This window comes from Crotalus tigris, unplaced genomic scaffold (assembly GCF_016545835.1).
Source record: "Crotalus tigris isolate CLP2741 ecotype Arizona unplaced genomic scaffold, ASM1654583v1 scf7180000024461.5605484, whole genome shotgun sequence".
Taxonomy (NCBI): domain Eukaryota; kingdom Metazoa; phylum Chordata; class Lepidosauria; order Squamata; family Viperidae; genus Crotalus; species Crotalus tigris.
Window position 1 is genome coordinate 1,473,937 of NW_024100632.1, and position 19,150 is coordinate 1,493,086.

General features: G+C 46.2%; 2 protein-coding genes across 4 annotated transcripts; one reads left to right on the top strand and one right to left on the bottom strand.

Moving 5' to 3' along the window:
* Positions 1–778: 778 nt before the first annotated feature.
* SDSL (serine dehydratase like) lies at positions 779–8,301 on the bottom strand. Its single transcript, XM_039332627.1, has 8 exons — positions 7,911–8,301; positions 7,117–7,317; positions 6,335–6,374; positions 5,438–5,577; positions 4,622–4,710; positions 3,459–3,686; positions 2,568–2,692; positions 779–1,653 (listed from the first exon to the last, which is right to left on the bottom strand). Exons 2-8 carry the CDS (start codon positions 7,285–7,287, stop codon positions 1,460–1,462), a joined length of 987 nt encoding a protein of 328 aa, XP_039188561.1. The 5' UTR covers positions 7,288–7,317; positions 7,911–8,301; the 3' UTR covers positions 779–1,459.
* Positions 8,302–8,663: 362 nt separating this feature from the next.
* LOC120303252 (L-serine dehydratase/L-threonine deaminase-like) lies at positions 8,664–18,328 on the top strand. Of its 3 annotated transcripts, none has more exons than XM_039332625.1 (10): positions 8,664–8,834; positions 9,893–10,049; positions 10,523–10,824; positions 11,913–12,074; positions 12,475–12,514; positions 13,099–13,238; positions 13,715–13,806; positions 15,553–15,780; positions 16,114–16,238; positions 16,953–18,328. In XM_039332625.1, the coding sequence occupies exons 4-10, from the start codon at positions 11,922–11,924 to the stop codon at positions 17,246–17,248; spliced, it is 1,074 nt and encodes a 357-aa protein (XP_039188559.1). In that variant the 5' UTR covers positions 8,664–8,834; positions 9,893–10,049; positions 10,523–10,824; positions 11,913–11,921; the 3' UTR covers positions 17,249–18,328. The 3 variants fall into 3 exon arrangements, with proteins under 3 accessions (XP_039188559.1, XP_039188558.1, XP_039188560.1); XM_039332624.1 differs by having other exon boundaries at positions 9,914–10,049; XM_039332626.1 differs by lacking the exon at positions 9,893–10,049.
* The last annotated feature ends 822 nt before the right edge of the window (positions 18,329–19,150 follow it).

Sequence of the window (19,150 nt, forward strand, 5' to 3'; positions counted from 1 at the left end):
GCTCCAGTAGGAGACATAAAGAGGAAGGAGGCAACTTTCCCCACATCCAATTATCGTTTCCCAATTGTCCTGTGGTGAGATGGGCGACGGATAAATTTAATACATGCAGTTAGTTGACTGACAGCTGTCCATTTGGCACACGTACAACTGTTGCGGCACCCTCCCCCAGGTCTGTTTGCATTTGCTGTTTATTTTTGGAGAAATTGCAAAACCGGAGGCCAACAAGTTGGTATTTCCTCATTTGGTTTGTAGAGGTTTTTATTATTCCATTTTGCTGCACGTATCACACAAGGCCTTTCGTTTTTGCAAGAATAATTTCAATGATGAATCTAGCAAGCAAATTAATAGATTAATGTTTCATGGATTTTATTTTCCTTTTCTTTCCTTCCTTCCTTCCTTCCTTCCTTCCTTCCTTCCTTCCTTCCTTCCTCCCTCCCTTCCTCCTCCTTTCTCTCTCTCTCTCTCCCCTACTCTTCCTCTCCTCTCTCTCTCTGCTACTCTTCCTCTCCTCTCTGTCTCTCTGCTACTCTTCCTCTCCTTCTCTCTCTCTGCTACTCTTCCTCTCCTTCTCTCTCTCTGCTACTCTTCCTCTCCTCTCTCTCTCTCTCATATGATCAGTTTACTTTCATCAATGTAGTCTACGCTAATGGTTATTTTTTAACGCGCAACCCCTGAAATATGTTTTGCTTCTTTCTTTCTTATACTGTACATCATTAGCACTATAACAATAATAAGGAAAAAGAAGGGGAGGGGGAGGAAACCCAGCACATTCACTCTATGAATTCAGTCATGATTCATTTTATTTATTTCTCTTGATTATGAAAGCTTCTGCAACACTTCGATGGTGAAACTGCTTGGAGTTAATAAAACCAAGGGTGTCCGGTTGATCTCTCGGGCTTCCATTGCATCACAGTAAGGAGGTCAGCTGTAGCTGTAGGGAGTCTGCTGAACTGCACTGATTGTTGCTGGCTGGGACAGCTGCGAGGAGTAATCCTGTAGTACAGTTAGTCCCCTGACTAACCACGTTTCACTTCGTCGCCATTCAAAGTTACAACGGCACTTAAAAAACGGACTTAGGACCGTTTTTCACAGTGGTGACCTTTGCGGGCGTCCTCAGGGCCACGTGATCAAAATTCAGACGCTTGGAAACTGACTCGCACTTAACGACGCTCACAAGGTGTGCCAGGGTCACGTGTGATCCCCTTCCGACGAGCAAAAGCCAATAGAGGAAGCCAGATTCACCTGCAACTTTAACAGCTGCAGGGATTTGCTTAACAGGCGCGGCAAATCAGGTCATAAAATGGGGCACAATTCACTTAAGCACCTAGCGGGAGAAAACGTGGGGTCCGTTGTGGGCGAAAGCCGAGGACTGCTGTCCCGAAAAGGGCTCTGATTAAGCATCTAACTACCGGCGTGGTTGGTAATCAGGGGCGCCTAAACAAGGAGCCCACCAGAAGCTTCATTTCATGCCCAGGTGCTTCTTCATAGCCTGGAGACCCCGCAGGCTGATGCCGCTCCCCCCACACACGATGAGGACTATGGACTCCAAGGCCTGGCTTAGCCTTCCCTCTTTCTGCAGCTGCTGTAGGTAGCCTGAATATAGGAGGGCTAGTGAGGCACCACAAGCCGGTTCCACCAACATCCGTTCATCATCTGAGAAAGAGACAAGAAGCAACTGGTCAGCCGGTCAGAAGCAGAGAATGGGATGGCAGCCAATCAGAAAAGCAGAAAGAATGGGGCCAGCCAGGAATCCAGAAGCAAGGGAGGTCTGAATTGGAGAAGGACCTTCAGAGGTTCTAAGCTGGCTCTCCTGCCTGCTTTGTAGAATTGAGGGGTATGTCCTGTTTTATTCATCAGATTAGAGCTGGGAGGAGCCTTAGAGGTCATCTAGTCCAACCCTTTGCTCAAGCAGGAGACCTTGTACCCTTTCAGACAAGTGGTTGTCCAATCTCTTCTGGAAAACCTCCAGTATCGGAGCACCCACAACTTCTGGTGGCAAGCTGTTCCACTGGTTAATTGTTCTCACTGTTAGGAAGTTTCTCCTTAATTCCAGGTTGCTTCCCTCCTTGATTCTAGTCTTCTACTCAAAGGGGTGTCCAGCTGGAAGAATGTCAGACCGAATCTTGCCAGGCTAAAGCTACAGCTTTCTAACCCAGTGTTTCCCAACCTTTTGCAACTTTAAGACTTGTGGATTTCAAGTCCCAGAATTGCCCAGCCAGTCGTAAGTCAAGGACTACTTGTCATTCGGAAAGAAGTCCCAACAGTGCTTTTTTTCCAAAGGCAAGTGGACTTTGTTTTTTCCTTGAAGACCATTTGGCTTCTCATCCAAGAAGCTTCTTCAGTTCTGCTGAAGAACTGAAGCAGCTTCTTGGATGAGAAGCGAAACGTCTTCAAGGAAAAAAACAAAGTCCATTTGTCTTTGGGAAATGAAGGTCTGGACATGTTCATGGAGTCAACCACAGGAGATGCGCAATGAATTCTCTAGAGTTGTGTCTCTCTCTTTTCAGGACTCGAAACAACCACCCAACCTCCTGCTCCATCTTTCAAGGTCAACCTCCGAAACTCACCCAGAAACTGCTCCACAGCTTCCACAGCTTCCACGTCCTCCAAAACGTGAGAGATGATTGGACATTCCTTGGTACAATCTAGGGCCCTCTGAGCCACCGTCTTAGCCCCAAGGCACTTGGCCACACTGCAGAATGATGAATAACAACAACAACAAAAAAAAAAAACCCGGGTAGAAAAGATCAGCTATCAAAGGAAGGCGGTGGAGTTACCCTACAGTTTCTTCACAGATGTATTTCGCTGTATTTCCCCCCCCCCACACACACTTGTGTCACAAATCAGGTTTACAATTTGGAATAAGAATGTAAAATCCTGACTGATCCATCACAGGCTAAGAAGGAAAGAGAATGGGTGGAGCTTCTGTTTTGATAATACAATAGAGGGAGGGAGGGAGGGAGGGAGGGAGGGAGGGAGGGAGGGAGGGAGGGAGGAAAAGAAAAAAGAGGGAAGGAAGGAAAGAAGATGAAAGTGATGAAAAGGGAGGGAAGAAGGAAGGAAGGAAGAAAAAGAAAGAAAAGAAGAGAGGGAAGGAAGATGACAGGAAAGAAGGAAAGAAGATGAAAGTGATGAAAAGGGAGGGAAGAAAGAAGAAAAGAAAGTGATGGGAGGGAGGAAAGAAGATGAAAGTGATGAAAAGGGAGGAAGGAAGGAACGAAGGAAGGAAGCAAAGAAGATGAAAGTGATGAAAAGGAAGGAACGAAGGAAGGAAGCAAAGAAGATGAAAGTGATGAAAAGGGAGGAAGGAAGGAAGGAAGCAAAGAAGATGAAAGTGATGAAAAGGGAGGAAGCAAGCAAGCAAGCAAAAAAGATGAAAGTGATGGAAACGAGGGAGGGAGGGAGGGAGGACTCTTCTACAGCCTTGTAGTGAAGTTCAACTCCAGACCAGGACGTACCTGGTGATATCGGGCAAAGTGACCAGCTGGCCAGCCTGGATGGCTGCATTAAAACTCTCAGCTCCTCTGGTCTCCACAGCAATGATGGGGACATCCGACCAGCCCACTTCCTGCAGGCCGGAGACCACTCCAGCCAGAAGACCCCCACCTCCCACCGACAGCACAATGGCTCCCGGCCGGGTCACTAGGGCGCCCTTCAGCTCCTTGACGATGCTGCTGTGTCCTTTCCTGCAAGGAGAGGGGGGGGGGCCGGGTCATCCGAGCCACTCCCCAAAGTTGCCTTGGGGGCAGGAGGTCTGTTCCAGACTGAGGGCAAAGCTAGCGCAGTCATTTAAGTCACGTTGATTTATTTATTAGATTTTTAGTTACTTTTTTGAATAGTTGAAAAGCATCTCCAATGCAACCTCGACTTAACAGCCGTTCGTTTAGTGACCGTTCAAAGGGACAACAGCCTTGAAAAAAGGCACCCATGACCCTTTTCCACACTTAACGACTGTTGCGGTATCCCCACGGTCCCGTGATCGGAATTCAGAGGCTTGGCAACTGGCATGTACTTATGACGGTCTCAGTGCATTGACTCACGGGATCCCCTTTTGCGACAATTTCTGACAAATTCAGCCGGGAAGCCGGAGTCACTCAACAACCCCGTCGCTAATTTAAGAACCACAGTGATTCCCTTAGGAGGTTATAACATGGGGCAAAACCCCCTCCCCAAATGTCTCAGTGACAGAAATGGGTCAATGGTAGTCGTAAGTTGAGGACTCCTTTCTCTTCCAAAAGTTGAATGGCCTAGAACTCAGGAGAAACTTCCTGACAGTTAGAACAATTAACCAATGGAATTACCTGCCTCCAGAAGCGGTGAATGCTCCAACACTGGAAGTTTTTAAGAAGAAACTGGACACCATCTGTCTGAAATGGGATAGGGTTTCCTGCCTGAGCAGCGGGTGGGACTAGATGACCTCCAAGCTCCCTTCAACTTTATTATTATTATTATTATAGACGTGAACCTCACGTCAACTGAACATTCAAATTGACTGGCACTAATGGTTGACACCATTATCATTATTATTATTATTATTATTATTATTATTATTATTATTATTATTATTATCATCAGCAGCAGCAGCATCCTCATCATCATCATCTTGGAATAGATTTCTTACCAGACTAGTGGGTGGTCAAAAGGATGGATATTGACCCAACCGTCGGTCTTAGCTAGCACCATCGCTCGCTCATTAGCATCGTCCCAGACCTGCCAGGATGACCAATAGGGAAAACTCGAATTCAGTGGAAAGCAGTATAAAATCAAGAAGCATGACATCCCCTAAATCAGGGGTCCCCAACCCCCAGTCTGTGGCCGCAGCATGCCAGCAACTGGTCCATGCAAACAAGCGAAGCCCCGTCCGTGGGATGCAGGCAGCCCACGAAACCACGTCCCCCTCCGGTCCGTGGAAGAATCTTTCTCCACGGAACCAGTCCCTGGTGCCCCAAAGGTTGGGGAAGGAACTCTGCCTTAAACAATCCTGTGCGGTGAATCGGGCTGGAAAGGGTTAGGCTGGGTTAGGCTGAGGGAGTAGAGTAGAGTAGGAGTAGAATACAACAGAGTAGAGTAGAGTAGAGTAGAGTAGAATAGAATTACAGAATAGAATAGAATTACAGAATAGAATAGAATAGAATAGAATAGACAATAGAATAGAATAGAAAACAATAGAATACAATAGAATTACAGAATAGAATAGAATTACAGAATAAAATTACAGAATAGAATAGAATAGAATTACAGAATAAAATTACAGAATAGAATAGAATTACAGAATAGAATAGAGAATAGAATAGAGCTGGAATTCAGATCCTTTGTTTCTAACATTTAAAAAATGAGAGGCATTTGAGCCTCTGCAGTCTTCTGAATTTTTCTTCCCCGTAGCAGCCCGAAGCCCTTCCTTAATTCTGGGATATTTTTAATTTCTCCCCCTTTTTACCTTCCCAAAGATTTCCACGTTTGCTCCGTACTGCTCGAGCCTCTTTATCGTTGACTCCGTGGCGCTTTGGGGCACGACGATTGTGGCGGGCACCCCCAGTTCCCTGGCTGCGTAGGCTGCAGCCAGACCAGCATTTCCACCTGTAAGGATTTGGAGGAGCAGGAGGAGGAGAGGGAAAATTGCTTTCTATGGGACTCTCAGGGGCTTTGTCAAGAGGCAAGGGGGCTTCCCTTGTTTTTCCTTGAAGGCGTTTCGCTTCTCATTCAGGAAGCTTCTCCCATTCTGATGGAATGGTGGGGAGGCGGGGGGGGGATGGAAGGATCTACAGCTGGTCCTTGACTTATAACCGTCTGTTTAGGGACCGTTCGACCACAATCAAGCCTGACATTTCTGTTGCTTTTGTGAAGTGAATTGCCCCATTTTACGACCTTCCCTGCCCCCGTTGTTAAATGAATCACTGCAGTTGTTAAGTTGTAACACGGTTGTTAAGTGAATCCCACTTCCCTTGTCAGACGGTCGCAAAAGGGGGTCAGGTGACCCTGGGATGCTGCGACCGTCATAAATAGGAGTCTGTTGCTGAGCATTTGAATTTTGACCCCATGCTATAACGGCCGTAGGTGTGAAAAATGGTCGTAAGTCTTTTTTTTTCAATGCCGTTGTAACTTTGAACGGTTACTAAGTGAACGGTTGTAATATGAGGACCACCTGTATGCCCAAGACGGACAATATCTTTCAGGTTCGCAAGAAATGGGTGTATTTTGCAATAATATTTGGAGCAAGACTGCCCTTGTGTACACGCCAGAAGGCTTAAGATAGGAAAGCAACCAGCAGCTCATCCATCCAGGAGTTTCTGTTCCAGATGTGCAGAAAGACCAGGGAAACAGAGCAACTGTTTACCTGAGGAACAGACCAGGTGTTGACAGCCCTCCTTAGACATCTGAAATAAAAAGCAGATTTGTGTGTGTGTATGTGTGTGTGTATGAAGAGGTGCAAAGCAAAACAGGTGCAAACGAAAACCAGAAGCGGCTTCCCTTCCGTGCTGTGGTTCTTCCAAAGGTCCCACCTGCATCTCACCTGTTTCCAGTGTGCAGGTGAGCATCTCCCACTTCCTCTCGCCTCCCCCCCTCTGTTGAAAAAAAAAAGGCACCCCCAAAAACCAGCGATTTGGAGACCAGGTCGGAAGCGCCTCAGGGCGTCCCCGCAACCCGTTTGCAAATGCAGGAAGTCCTTGACGTATAGCAACAATTGGGCCCCAAATTTATGTCAATCAGCGAGACTTTTGTTAAAGCGAGTTTTGCCCCGTTTTGCGAACATTCTTGCTGCAGTTGTGAAGTGGATCATTGCTAGTAACATCATAGTTTGGGGCATCTGCCTTTCCCGTGGACTTGGTTTGTCAGAAGGTCGCAAAATGGGATCACGTGACACACACACACACACACACCCGCGGGGACAGTGCGACCATCCTAAATGCGAGTCAGTTGCCAAGCGTCGGGATTTTGATCACGGAACCTCAGGAATGTGGCAACAGTCGTAAGTGTGAAAAAAACGGTCACTAAATGAACTGTTGTAAGTTGAGGACTTCTTGTATACAACTCTCCCCGGTCACATATGGTTGTGACAAGTGCCGGGGACATTCCCTGTTGTCCACAAAGCTTACCTGTCTTGCCTCAGCCACTCACCTGTTGGCAAAAGTAGCCAATACCTCGGATTTTGAAGGAGTTGGTTGGCTGGACATTTTCCAGCTTCATGTAGACTTTGGTTCCAGCGGCTTGGGAAAGAGCCACACTTTCCAACAACGGCGTCTCGGTGTGAAAGGGCCTTTCGACACCCCCATCAGGCAGGGTCTCCATGGGGGGGGACACGGGGGCCAGATATATTAACTATATGAAAAAAAAAAAAGTCTGGTAGATCAGGCCCCGGGTCCCTCAAAAGCTCCGCATTCTTTCGGATTAAGGCTTAATGAACGGTTAACTGATCTGGCTCCTCTTTTCTATCATCTCCTTCTAAGTTTTGTGTACAATAATAATATGTATTGTGTACAGCGTATCGTACGGTGGCGTTTTGTTCCTTTGCTATTGTTATATTTACGTTTTCATTTTTTTCCCCTCCCATTTGGTTGTTGTAAGCCACCCAGAGTGGCCCAACAGCGAGACGGCAGCAAATAAATTTAGCAAATAAATTAGAAAGGAAGGAAAGAAGGAAGGGAGGGAGGGAGGGAGGGAGGAAGGGAAAGAAAGACAGACAGACAGAAAAGAAAGGCAGACAGACAGAAAAAGAAAGAAAAAGAGAAGGAAGAAAGGAAAGGAAGGAAAGAGAAAAAAAAGAAAGAAAGAGAAAGAAAGGAAAGCAAGCAAGAAAGAAAGAAAAGATCAAATTCCAGCCCAGGAGAGTTGGTTTTTCCCCAAACTCCAAACCTTCCCAACATCCACCACCAGACCCTCGCTGGGTTTCAGGCCTCCTCCAGAAACCTTACCTCGTTCCTCAAGACCAGTTCTTTGTCTCTCTTCCTCCAAAGAAGAAGACTCTGTCCTCTGAGCAAAGTTTAGAAATGGAGGAGGGAGGCGGAAAAATGCCAAGGATGACGCTGGAGGCTGCTGCTGTGTGTGTGGGGTGTGTGTGTGCTGTTGTGTGTGAAAGAGAGGACGAGATTGTGAAAGGCCGTTGCGTTAGCAATCCCTCGGAGACCTGGAACTCTTTAATCTTCAGTTGATATGACATGTTGCCTTCTCAAGGATTTGCAGGGAAAATTAAACTGGGGAGGGAGGAGAGTTATTTAGCATACTTCTTTATTTTCTCTCTTCACTAATTATTTTTTCAAAAAGAAAAGAGGGTGAGGGAGACTGAAGCGTAAGATGAACCAAGAACTGGGTAAGTCTAGTCTTATGAAGAGAAGGACTAGGGGAGATGGGATAGCAGTCTTCCAATGCTTGAGCAGGGGGCTGGGCTGGACTAGAAGACCTCCAGGGTCCCTTCCAGATTCTACTCTACTCTACTCTACTCTACTCTACTCTACTCTACTCTACTCTACTCTACTCTACTCTACTCTTATTATTATTTGAGGGGCTGTCTCCGAAGCATCCGAAGGACTTTGTAACTTTTCATATCTCTCCACCTCTTGCCTTTTGCTGTGGTGTTGTAGCATCTGTTGTGGATGTCACAATTGTTGGAACTTGACCCTTCACCCATTCCTACCCAGAGGGAGAAAAATTCTGGAATTCCTTTGCAATTCTGAGAATCGGACATGGAGAGGACGGTCTTCGGTGTTTCTGGGGCTGTGTCAACCACGTTTTCGGAGGCCCTTTAAGCACCTGTGAAGATCTCCCCCCCACACACACTTAGATCTCTGTTGGGGCACAGTCCCTCCTATATAATCCAACCTAATGTGATTGGCTAAAAGGTGGGTAATTCAAACTAACGTGATTGGCCCTCTACTTCCTCTATCAAGTGCAGGAAAAATTGGGAAGTCCGCTTAAACTGAATGCAAAGGTTTAGTGCAAGCTCTTGCTCTCTACAAGAATCTGAGCTACTAAAGGTTAAAGCAAATTAGTGGTAGATAAGAGATCTCTTGTGAGCATGCAGGGACTTGAAACTGATGACACATTTGACACCTCCCTCAGGCTCAGCCTGGTCATCTCCAAAATCAGGTTTATTTCATGCTAACGTTAAACCAGAATCTGAACTACTAACGGTCAAAGCAAATCGGCGGTAGAGAAGAGTCAGCAGAATTCAAGGAGGGCTGGACTCAGATCTCTTGTGAGCACACGGAGATTCAAGACCAGTGACACGTTTGACCCCCCTCCCTCAGGCTCAGCTTAGTCATCCTCTCCTGATCATTTTTTCCCCCCAATCAAGTTTAAAAGTAGCAGTCTCAACTACCCAGAATTACAGATAGTCCTCAACTTACAATTGTCCGTTTAGTGACTATTTAAAGTTAGAGCAGCGTTGGGAAAAAAAGTGACTTACAATCAGTCCTTGCCCTTAAGACTGCTGGAGCGCACCCACTGTCACACCATCAACATTCAGACAATTTTCAACTGGCACGTATTTACCAAGCATCTCGGGGTCACATGACCACCACCCCCGTTTGCAACCTTCCCAGCTGTCTTCCCACAAGGAAAATCCACGGGGAGGGGGGGGAGGAAGCCGGATTCTCTTAGTGACCATGGGATTCCCTTAGCCACTGCTGCAACCTGCTGAACAACTTTGTCGAAAAGGTCGTAAAATGAGGCCTGACTCACGTCTACAACCACCTAAGGTTAGCGACGGAAATTCTGGTCCCCGTTGGAAGGAGTTCCAATTCACAAAGCAAGCCTTATGACCATTGCACACGCGCGCACACACACACACACACACTTGAGCAGGGGGCTGGACTAGAAGACCTCCAAGGTCCCTTCCAGCTGTATTCTGATCGATTTTTTGTTGTTGTCCATCTCTTCTTCAACGGCATCTGATCAGAACTGGCTGGTCATTTTTCAGAAAGCTGATGAGCCTGCCTATTCAGGAGCACTTGCTCTGATCCACAAGATCCAGAAAAGCAGAGTCTCTGGTTCTCTCCCGTCTGCTGTAAAAGCTCTCCAGAAAGATGCACAAGCCGTGATGTTGTGATCCTTTGGTACAACTTTCTTCTTTCTTTTCCCTGTGTGCAGTTGTTCTTTTTTCAAAAGCCGATGGCGCAGAAACTTTTAAATAAAACGAAGGAGGCAGAGGAGGGGGAGACCTGGGAAAGGGTGGATGGATACAGGGGGGGGGGGTGTCCACGAAGCTGACAGCTGTGAATAGAGTTCGTTTTGCTTATTGATTTACTTGGATTGGAGGGGGGGGGGAGAGGTTTTCCCGATCTCGCTCTCCATCCGGATCCAGCCACCCGACCTGGTTTGAGCCGGTTTTGGTCAGAGTGAAGGGTCCTTTTGTCTTTTCAGCCCCCTCCCCTGCCTGCCTGCCCCCCCTCCTCGCCCTCCACAAACCAGCCAACGAGGCCAGGCCATCTCCCCTTTTGGAATTGAAATGACAGAAGTGGGCTGCAAACCCTCCCTTAACCTCACCAACCCTCATCCTTTTTGCTCTTTTTTTTTTTTTTCCCTCCAGCTGGAATTTTGGGTTTGGAACGGGGAAAGGAGGGATGTCATCGGAGATCAAGGGGGTAGTCTTGGGGGGTGCCTGGTTGCCTCCCCTCATTGGCCCCCAAGCCAAGACCAGCAGCTTATAAAGTGGGAGAGAAGGACCCTATGTTGTCCAGTTGTTCAAGATCAAAGCTGCCTGTGAGAAGAAGACCCCCTCCCCTAAAAGTAACAGTATTGGCCTCCATCCCTTGAAAATCACCAAGACCACCTCAACACCCGTCGCTTTTGGCAACCCATTTTCCACAGCCTTCTCTGGGCCTCTCTGGGGTAAGTGTATTTTTGTTTCTCAGCTGTTTTTTTTCTGAGTCGCTTAAGTAACTCAGAAGGAGCCCCCCCCCACGTTCAACCTCTGGATTAGCAGCAGATGAGAAGGCTTGGGGTGTCAGATAATCGAGAGGCTGGGTCTTATGGCTAAGGAATTGGCTGGAGGGATGATTTTGTTTCAGCAGGGTGATGCCTAGGAACAGACGAAGTTGCGTGATCTCTTATTCAGGGAGAAAGTAAGAAAGGCTTTTAAATACATTTTTCTTCTTCTCTCTCCTTGTTCGTGTAATTCCTTGATTAAAGGGGCAAAAGAGAATTGAATAGGTAGGGATAGATAGATAGATAGATAGATAGATAGATAGATAGATAGATAGATAGATAGATAGATAGATAGGTAGGTAGGTAGGTAGGTAGGTAGGTAGGTAGATTAGATAGAGAGATGATATAGAGAGATAGAGAGATTAGATAGAGAGATGAGAGATAGATGATAGATAGACAGACAGATAGATAGACAGACAGACAGATATAGGATGGATGATGGATAGATAGGTAGAAAGATGATGATAGATACATAGACAGACAAACAGACAGACTGACTCTTTGGATTCTTACAGTGGTTAGAGAAAAAATAGCTCCAACATTGGACAAAGGCACCATGCCATCCCTGATAAGATAGCCAGATAGAAGCCGGGAAACTGACATGCAGGGAACAGCTGAAATTGCACGGATTAACTTTTGAAGGAAAAAGAGCTTTAAAAACCCCACGGATTCCCTCCATGGCAGAAACGATGCGCCTTCTCCACGGCTTGCTTCCTCCTGAATAGCTGAAGGGTTGAATTTCAGCCAGACGTGGAGAAGACAGCGTCCATTTATGTAAGCACTCCTCCAGCTAGCTGGAAGGCCTGAAGTGACTCTGCTTTGACATAAGGAAGGCCTTTTACACATCTGGGCTGCAAAGATCCAGATAGCCAAAATCTGTTTGTGTATGTGTGTGTATAGGTGTGTGTGTGTGAGAGAGAATGTAGATTTAAAAAGTATGCAATTGTTCTTGATTTCAATCATGCTGGATCTCACCATCTTTCATTTCTCAGTCTTCTAGAATGACTCCTCCTGATCACCTCCATGTGAACACACCTCTGAGAGAAAGCGTCCCTCTCTCTAAATTGGCTGGCACTAAGGTCTACCTCAAACTGGAGTGTGCCCAACCCACAGCTTCTTTTAAGATACGGGGCATTGGGAATTTCTGCAAAACGGTATGTTTTCCAGTGGGACACGAAGGGGGTGGTCAAATTCACCTTGAAGCCAAGGCTGTGCCTGGGAAGAACCAAACTCAGCCAATTAGTTGATATTTTTTTTTTTTTTTTAAAAAGAGAATTATGGAATCCTTGAGTCAGAAGGTAGTATACAGACCAGCTTCTGCTCAGTCCAGGATCTGCTAGAGCATCTCTGATAGATGATCATCCATCCTTTGTTTGAAGGCCTCTCATGCTTACGTGGGGATAATGAAATAGCCAGTGTTGTAGATGTTAGACGCCTAAGGAAAAATCCTTCTAGTTTTTTTAGGCAGGTAGTTTTTGACATCTTCAGTCGGTTGAAATTCTCTTCTGCAGTCAAGAACGTCGCCTTCTCACGTTTCTGCTTTTGCTTCCACAGTGGGTGGAACGAGAATGCCAGCATTTCATCACGTCCTCAGGTAAATGGATGCCTGTGGCAGCCTTCCAAGAGATAGGAGTGTTGGGTCGGCATATATGTGAGAAACGGGGCGGTGGTAACGAGAGATGAAAGCTATTAGTTGATCCCAGCCTATTGGATGATGTATCGTAACAATAACATGACTGAGCTGTGAACGTGAAGGTTTATATTCTATCTCCATTCTCAACAACTTTCCATAAGTCACGATGAAAAGTATGGAAGGCAACCACCACCATAACATAGGAAATGGGTCCTTCAGGGTTGCTGCCTGCTAAGGGGAGGGCGGTTGAAGTTGAGCTAGTCAGTGGTTCAAGACCTTAGCGCCACACGATGGGGTGAGCTCCCATCACTAGCTCCAGCTCCCGGCCACCTAGCAGTTCGAAAGCATGCAAAATGTGAGTAGATAAATAGGTACCACTTTGCTGGGAAGATAACACCTTGGTGTATAGTTAGGCTGGCCACATGGCCACAGAAGCATTTGCAGATGATGCTGGCTTCCTAGGCTAAGAAACGGACAGTCGGACAAGGTCCCTTCCACCCTGTTATTCTGTGTTCTGTGTCATGTCAAACAACCTTCCCTTTCAGCTGGAAATGCTGGCCTTGCGGTTGCGTACTCTGCCCGAATGTTGGGGATCCCAGCCACCATTTATGTGCCTTCCTGTACCCCGGCTTTCACCATCGAGCGACTGAAGGAAGAAGGCAGCTCTGTGTACGTTGAAGGAGAGGTAGGTCTGGAGAGAGGGGACTGAGGAACAGCGTCTGAAGGCCTGATGTTACAATTGGAACAGACTTTTCTTGCCAAGCAAGGCAACCGTTGAGTCAGTCACGTCTCACTTAATGGCCTCGTTGGCCATGGCTGTTGACCAAATCACTGCAGTTGTTAGGTGAATGATACAGTCATTAAGCGAGTCCGGCTCCCCCTCCTGATTTTGCTTGTCAGCAGCCAGCAGGAAAGGTCACAAGGGGTGATCACGTGACCCCGAGATATATGTACATACCTGTTGCCAAGGGCCCAAATTTTGATCATGTGACTGGGGGGATGCTGTGACGGTTGTCAGCGAGAGGGCTGGTTGTAAGCCATTTGTTTCAGTGCTGTTGTGTCTTTGAATGGTCACTAAATTGGTAGTTGTAAGCTGAAGGCTGTCTGTGGTTGTGGTTCTTCTCGGTATCTTGATCTAACAAAGGAACTCCACCTCCCCAGATATTAGCAGACAGCACAAAAGCAGCTAAAGAGCTGGTGAAGAACAATCCTGAGTGGGTCTATGTGCCTCCATTTGATGACCCCCTGATTTGGTAAGTGGTCCTCAGAGAGGTCTCTAAAGAAGTACACATCCTCCTCCTCCTCCTCCTTTCTTCTTCACCTCTCCTTCTCCTCTCCCTCCTCTTCTTCATCCCTTCTCCCCTGCCTTCTCCATTAAATCTACATGATTCAGGATGGGTCAGTTAGGTGAAGAACTGGGGGTCCTCTAGCTACTGAGTAATTACAGGTCCCAGAATTCCTTGCTTTTGACCCCTGGTTGCAAAAGATTCTTCTTCTTCTTCTTCTTCTTCTTCTTCTTCTTCTTCTTCTTCTTCTTCTTCTTCTTCTTCTTCTTCTTCTTCTTCTTCTTCTTCTTCTTCTTCTTCTTCTTCTTCTTCTTCTTCTTCTTCTTCTTCTTCTTCTTCTTCTTCTTCTTCTTCTTCTTCTTCTTCTTCTTCTTCCTGTTCCTCTTCTCCCTCCCCCTCCTCCTCTCCTCCATTAAATTTATAGCTTCATTTTTCCTATAAGAGCTCAAGATTGCCTTCCATCCTTTAATTTTGTCCACACTCCCCTGCACTTGATCTTGGCTGACAAGACCCAGAAGAAATTCCTTACCCAGTTATCTTGCTTGGCTTCGGGGGGGGGGGCTTTATTCCTTTACCTCCCATTGCATAAAGAATGGATTAATTATATTATAGCCAAAAGGTAAAAAAGGTTATGGCCTTTATGAAAAGATCTGCAAGCCACAGGCATCCGTGGCAAATTAATAGGAATGACATAGAACAAGTTCTATTTTTTTTTTTAATATAGCTAGGAATTGTTTTTCATACCTGTAGCACATGGAAAGTCCAACTAAGACCTATTCCAAAGACTGCCCAAAGGAACACACAGGGCATTCTTACTTTCTTTTATGCCGAGATGGAAATTACATCCTCAAAGCAATGAAAGGGTTTGGAGGCCAAGGTGATAAATCAATTTTTGTGTGAAGCCCAGAGCTGTCCATAGAACGACTGTAAGATGCCATTGGAGGACATTCAGTTCAAATTTCTCAGAGCCAATTTAGGCTCCCTGGCTATATATCAAATGTTTTTCCCCCATTTGGTTTCCAGGTGGTTCTAAGTCAAAGTCCAAAATACACCTCTGCCATTTTGTTGACTTAGCTAAGTTTGATCTGCTGAGTTTCAAGGAACGTTGTGCTATACAAGGCAGTCCTTGACTTACGAGCACAACTGGGACCTGCAATGGTTAAGGGGGATGTGGAGGACGCTGCAATAGCCGTAAGGACGGGGACCAATTGTACGTCACCTTTTTTCAGGAATATTGTAGCATCAAACCATCACTATTTCTTTTAGGATTCTCCTTCTCCCCCCCAGCTTTCAGACCTCTTGGGAAACCAGACAGGACACAAAACTAGATGAGCTGCATCTATTTTATGATAACGTTAACATTAGCAGGACCTTAGCAAGTCTGACAGTACAAATCTCCTGCCCCGATTGATTAATCAGGATGGATCCTTCTTAAATTTCTTCCTGATTGTTAAGCCACTCTTATCTAATTGTTTCCTAGGCAGCCACTCTTCCCCTGGTTCCCCAAGGTCATCTGCACATTACACTCCACCAGACAAGCAGAGTTTCTGGGTTAGCATCCTGGTGCCCCATCAGGACCTGGATAGAGGAGAGTCGGGACAGAAATTTTCACCCACATCGGTCTCATTTTCTCCCCAAGCGTCTCTCTCTTCTCCTGCTTCCTCAGTTCTTTGCTAAGGCCGTTCGGCTCACCCCTGCTTCTCTCCCTTCCAGGGAAGGTCACATGTCTCTGGTCAGGGAGATGAAAGAGCAGATGGCCTCCAGGCCTGGCGCCATAGCCCTCTCTGTGGGAGGAGGGGGCATGCTCTGCGGAGTGATCCAAGGCCTGCGAGAAGTGGGCTGGGATGATGTGCCGGTGGTTGCCTTGGAAACCAGAGGAGCTCAGAGCCTGAATGCGGCCTTGGCCGCTGGGAAGCTGGTGACACTTCCTCAAATTACCAGGTGAGATGGTCCAGAATGAGCAGCCCAGGCTGAGAAGAACTAGGGCTGTTTCGGTCAGTTTCTTAATGGCTGCCTTTCATACAACCAACTGGACGGTCGTTGACTTGAGACCCTTTCCTCCTCCACACAGGATGTTGTGCAGGCCACAACCAAACAAATCACAATTGGGTTGAGTATCAAGGGTGAACCCCCTTTGAATCTGAAAAATAGGGCCTCTATCTTAAAGGGTTGTAGAAGCTCATTGGGGTTTATTCAGTAGTACAGGTTAAACAAACAAGGGTTTGGTGCAAGGAACCAGGCCACGACGACACTTATCTTCCTTTCCGGATTCAGTGTCGCTACAACTCTGGGAGTGAGCGTCGTGGCAGCAGAGACTCTGAAGCTGGCTCAGGAGCATCCCACTTTATCGGTGGTGGTCACGGATCAAGAGGCGGTGGAAGCGGTTGAAAAGTTTGTGGGTATGCTCCTGGCACACTCGACTTATCTTGTCCCTCTGTGTCACTATTTCTATCTCTATTTTCACCTTAATTTAAAGCTCAACTTCTACTTCTTCCATCTCCAGCTCTTCATTGTCTTTATTTCTATCTTTACCTCCATGTCCACCTCCTACCTTTAACTTATCTTTACCTGCCTCTCCATCTCCATCTTCCTCTCCACCTCCACCTTCACCTCCTATTTTTACCTTCATTGTTGTTATCCATATATATCTCCACCTATCTTTATCTTTATCTTTACAGTCATTTGTCCTGAATGGTGTAGGGTTGGACTAGAAGATCTCCAAGGTCCCTTCCAACTTTGTTATTCTGTATTTTGAATTGTACAGCAGAACATGGCAGGTTTTCCCTGGCAAAAGTACTTTCCTTCAAAAAGTGCCAGCCATTTGAACATCCCTTTCCAGCATAGATACATTATCTTATTTCTTGGTAACCCTTTCAGCTTTAATCTTATTGTCACTTGCTCTTCAAGCTTTTAGTTAGATAATCCTACTAGAGCTGAGCTGAAAAAGATCACTAGGGGGCAGCAAAGAGTACAATAAACATATTCTTCTTGGCCATCTAGTGGCCAGCCAATTTAACGGTCTCAGATTTACAATGATGCTCAAACCATGGACACCAATTTCATCTCCTCGCTGCATTCAGTGGGTTAAGACCCCATTTCCCCACCACTCACAGATGATGAGAAGATCCTGGTAGAGCCTGCTTGTGGGGCTGCCTTGGCCATTGTCTACAGCGGGATGGTCCAAAAGCTACAAGCAGAAGGCAAGCTGACGCCCCAGCTGGACTCTCTTGTGGTGATCGTGTGTGGAGGAAACAATATCACACTGGCCCAGTTAAAGCATCTCAAGGCACAACTCGGCCTCTCGAAAGATGAGGAGCAGTGGGATGATGACGTAGAAGAGAGCCACATTGCGATGGCCATGTGTTCTTCACGAAACAAAGCTTTCCGGGCTTCGTTGCAGAACCACTGACCACCCTACGCTTATTAAAACTCCGTTGCCTCATGCTGTCTTCCTTCCTTCCTTGGCTTCTAACTTACACAAAGGTGTGCAACAGGAACATGCTGGTGGGAATGGTGGTCTGGGTCTTCTCCCTTAAAAACTTGATTGGATCACCAATCAAGAGGCCAGTGCTAGGTCACTGTCAGAAGGTGCTTAAGTCTTCCAACTATCTAGTAGAGTTGAAGCCCAGTTGTGGTGGCCATGGAGCATGTTCTCCTGGCTTTGGAGACCATCCCTCAAGGCTGACTACTGGTTCCTCCTGGACAAGGAAAGAGATCAAAGAGTTTCTTGTTCCAGTTGGATCCTACCTCTAGCAATTTCCTCCTAGGGAACCTTTTCAGTTTGGACAATCAGAAAGGTTCCAGAGTGATAGAAATACAGGTAGTCCTCCACTTATGACTAGTAACATAATGACCATTTGAAGTTACAATGGACTTCCCTGGAGTATTTAAGACCCAGATTTGAAGTTTGGATGGCCATCCTCCCTGAAGTCAGATGACCTCATTTTGGGTGTTCAGCAGCACCCGGTCCATATTTATGGCCATTTGTAACATCTCACTGTCACGTGACCACATTTCACAATGGTTTGGATGAAAACCGGGCAGTTCCTTCCGGTTTTCAGCCCAACGGCCCCTAGCCAACTATTGGTTCAGTTAATGACCGCAGTGTCATTTAATGACCACCGCAAAAAAGATCATACAGTCAGACCAGTCATATGTTTGTAGTCCTGATTTACGATGGTCGTGGCTTACAGTCATAAGGGACATGTTCCATTATGGTCATAACTTGAGGACTACTTGTATGTGTACAGCGGAACCCGTTCTTCTGTGGCCGGGGGCTTCTGCTTTCAGTCCTGAGGGCAAATAACTTGTCTTTGAAAAATCCGTTTCTCTTTCCGGAGAAGATCCCATCGGCCAAAGGAGATGTTGAAAAAGACCATCAGTATCCTGCTTTAGTCATTCATATTTTACTTCAATAGCCAAGAGTTGCCCACTTTTCCTTCCTTCCGTGTATCTGTCATTCCTTTTCCCTACACAGTACAATAGTCTGTCTCCCCCCACCCACCCACCCACCCACCCAAAGCTGCTCCTGGTGCGAACAATTAAAAAAAATCCTGATCATTAAAAAAAAAACTGGTAATGTCTTCTCTTTCTTTTCCTGTCACTCTTTTAAAAGCCATAAAAATAAACGCATGAATAAATGAATAAGAATACATAAGTGAACGAATGAATGAAAAAGCCTGGACGTTGTTCATTTAAATCCTGTTTTATAGATACATACAGTAGATCCTAAAGAGAGTCAAGCTAACTCTGTGTGCTGAGGCTTACACACACAGAGAGAGAGAAAGAAAGAAAAAAAGAAAGAAAGAAGGAAAAGGAGAAAGAGGAAGAGAAAGAAAGAAAAAGAAAGACAGAGAGGATGAGAGAGAGGAAGAGAGAGGAAAAGGAGAGAAAAAAAGACAAAGGGAGAGAAGAAGAGGAAGAGAAACAAAAATAAAAAGAGAGAAAGAGAGAAAAAGAGAGAGAAAGCCACAAGTACAATGGGGTCCAACGTCTGTGTGTGTGGGGGGTCTTATTTCAAAAGAATACTGGAGAAAGACAGCCCTAGATACAGCCTCAAACCTGGATAATTTTCAAGAACACATCCAAGCCATTCCAGCCAGAAACAAGCGCATTCACAAGCAGATGGGAGCCCTATTAGAGGAACTGCCTCAGGAGAGGTGGGGAAAAAAAAAATCAAATAAAAGGCTGTCTATTTGCTAAGCTACAATGGAGATCGTCCTTGAATCCCCCTCCTTGTTCATCAGCGGAGGGAGAGTCTCCCTTTGTCAGGGGACTCAACTATCTTGGAGTGCTTTGGCCTTAACGCTGG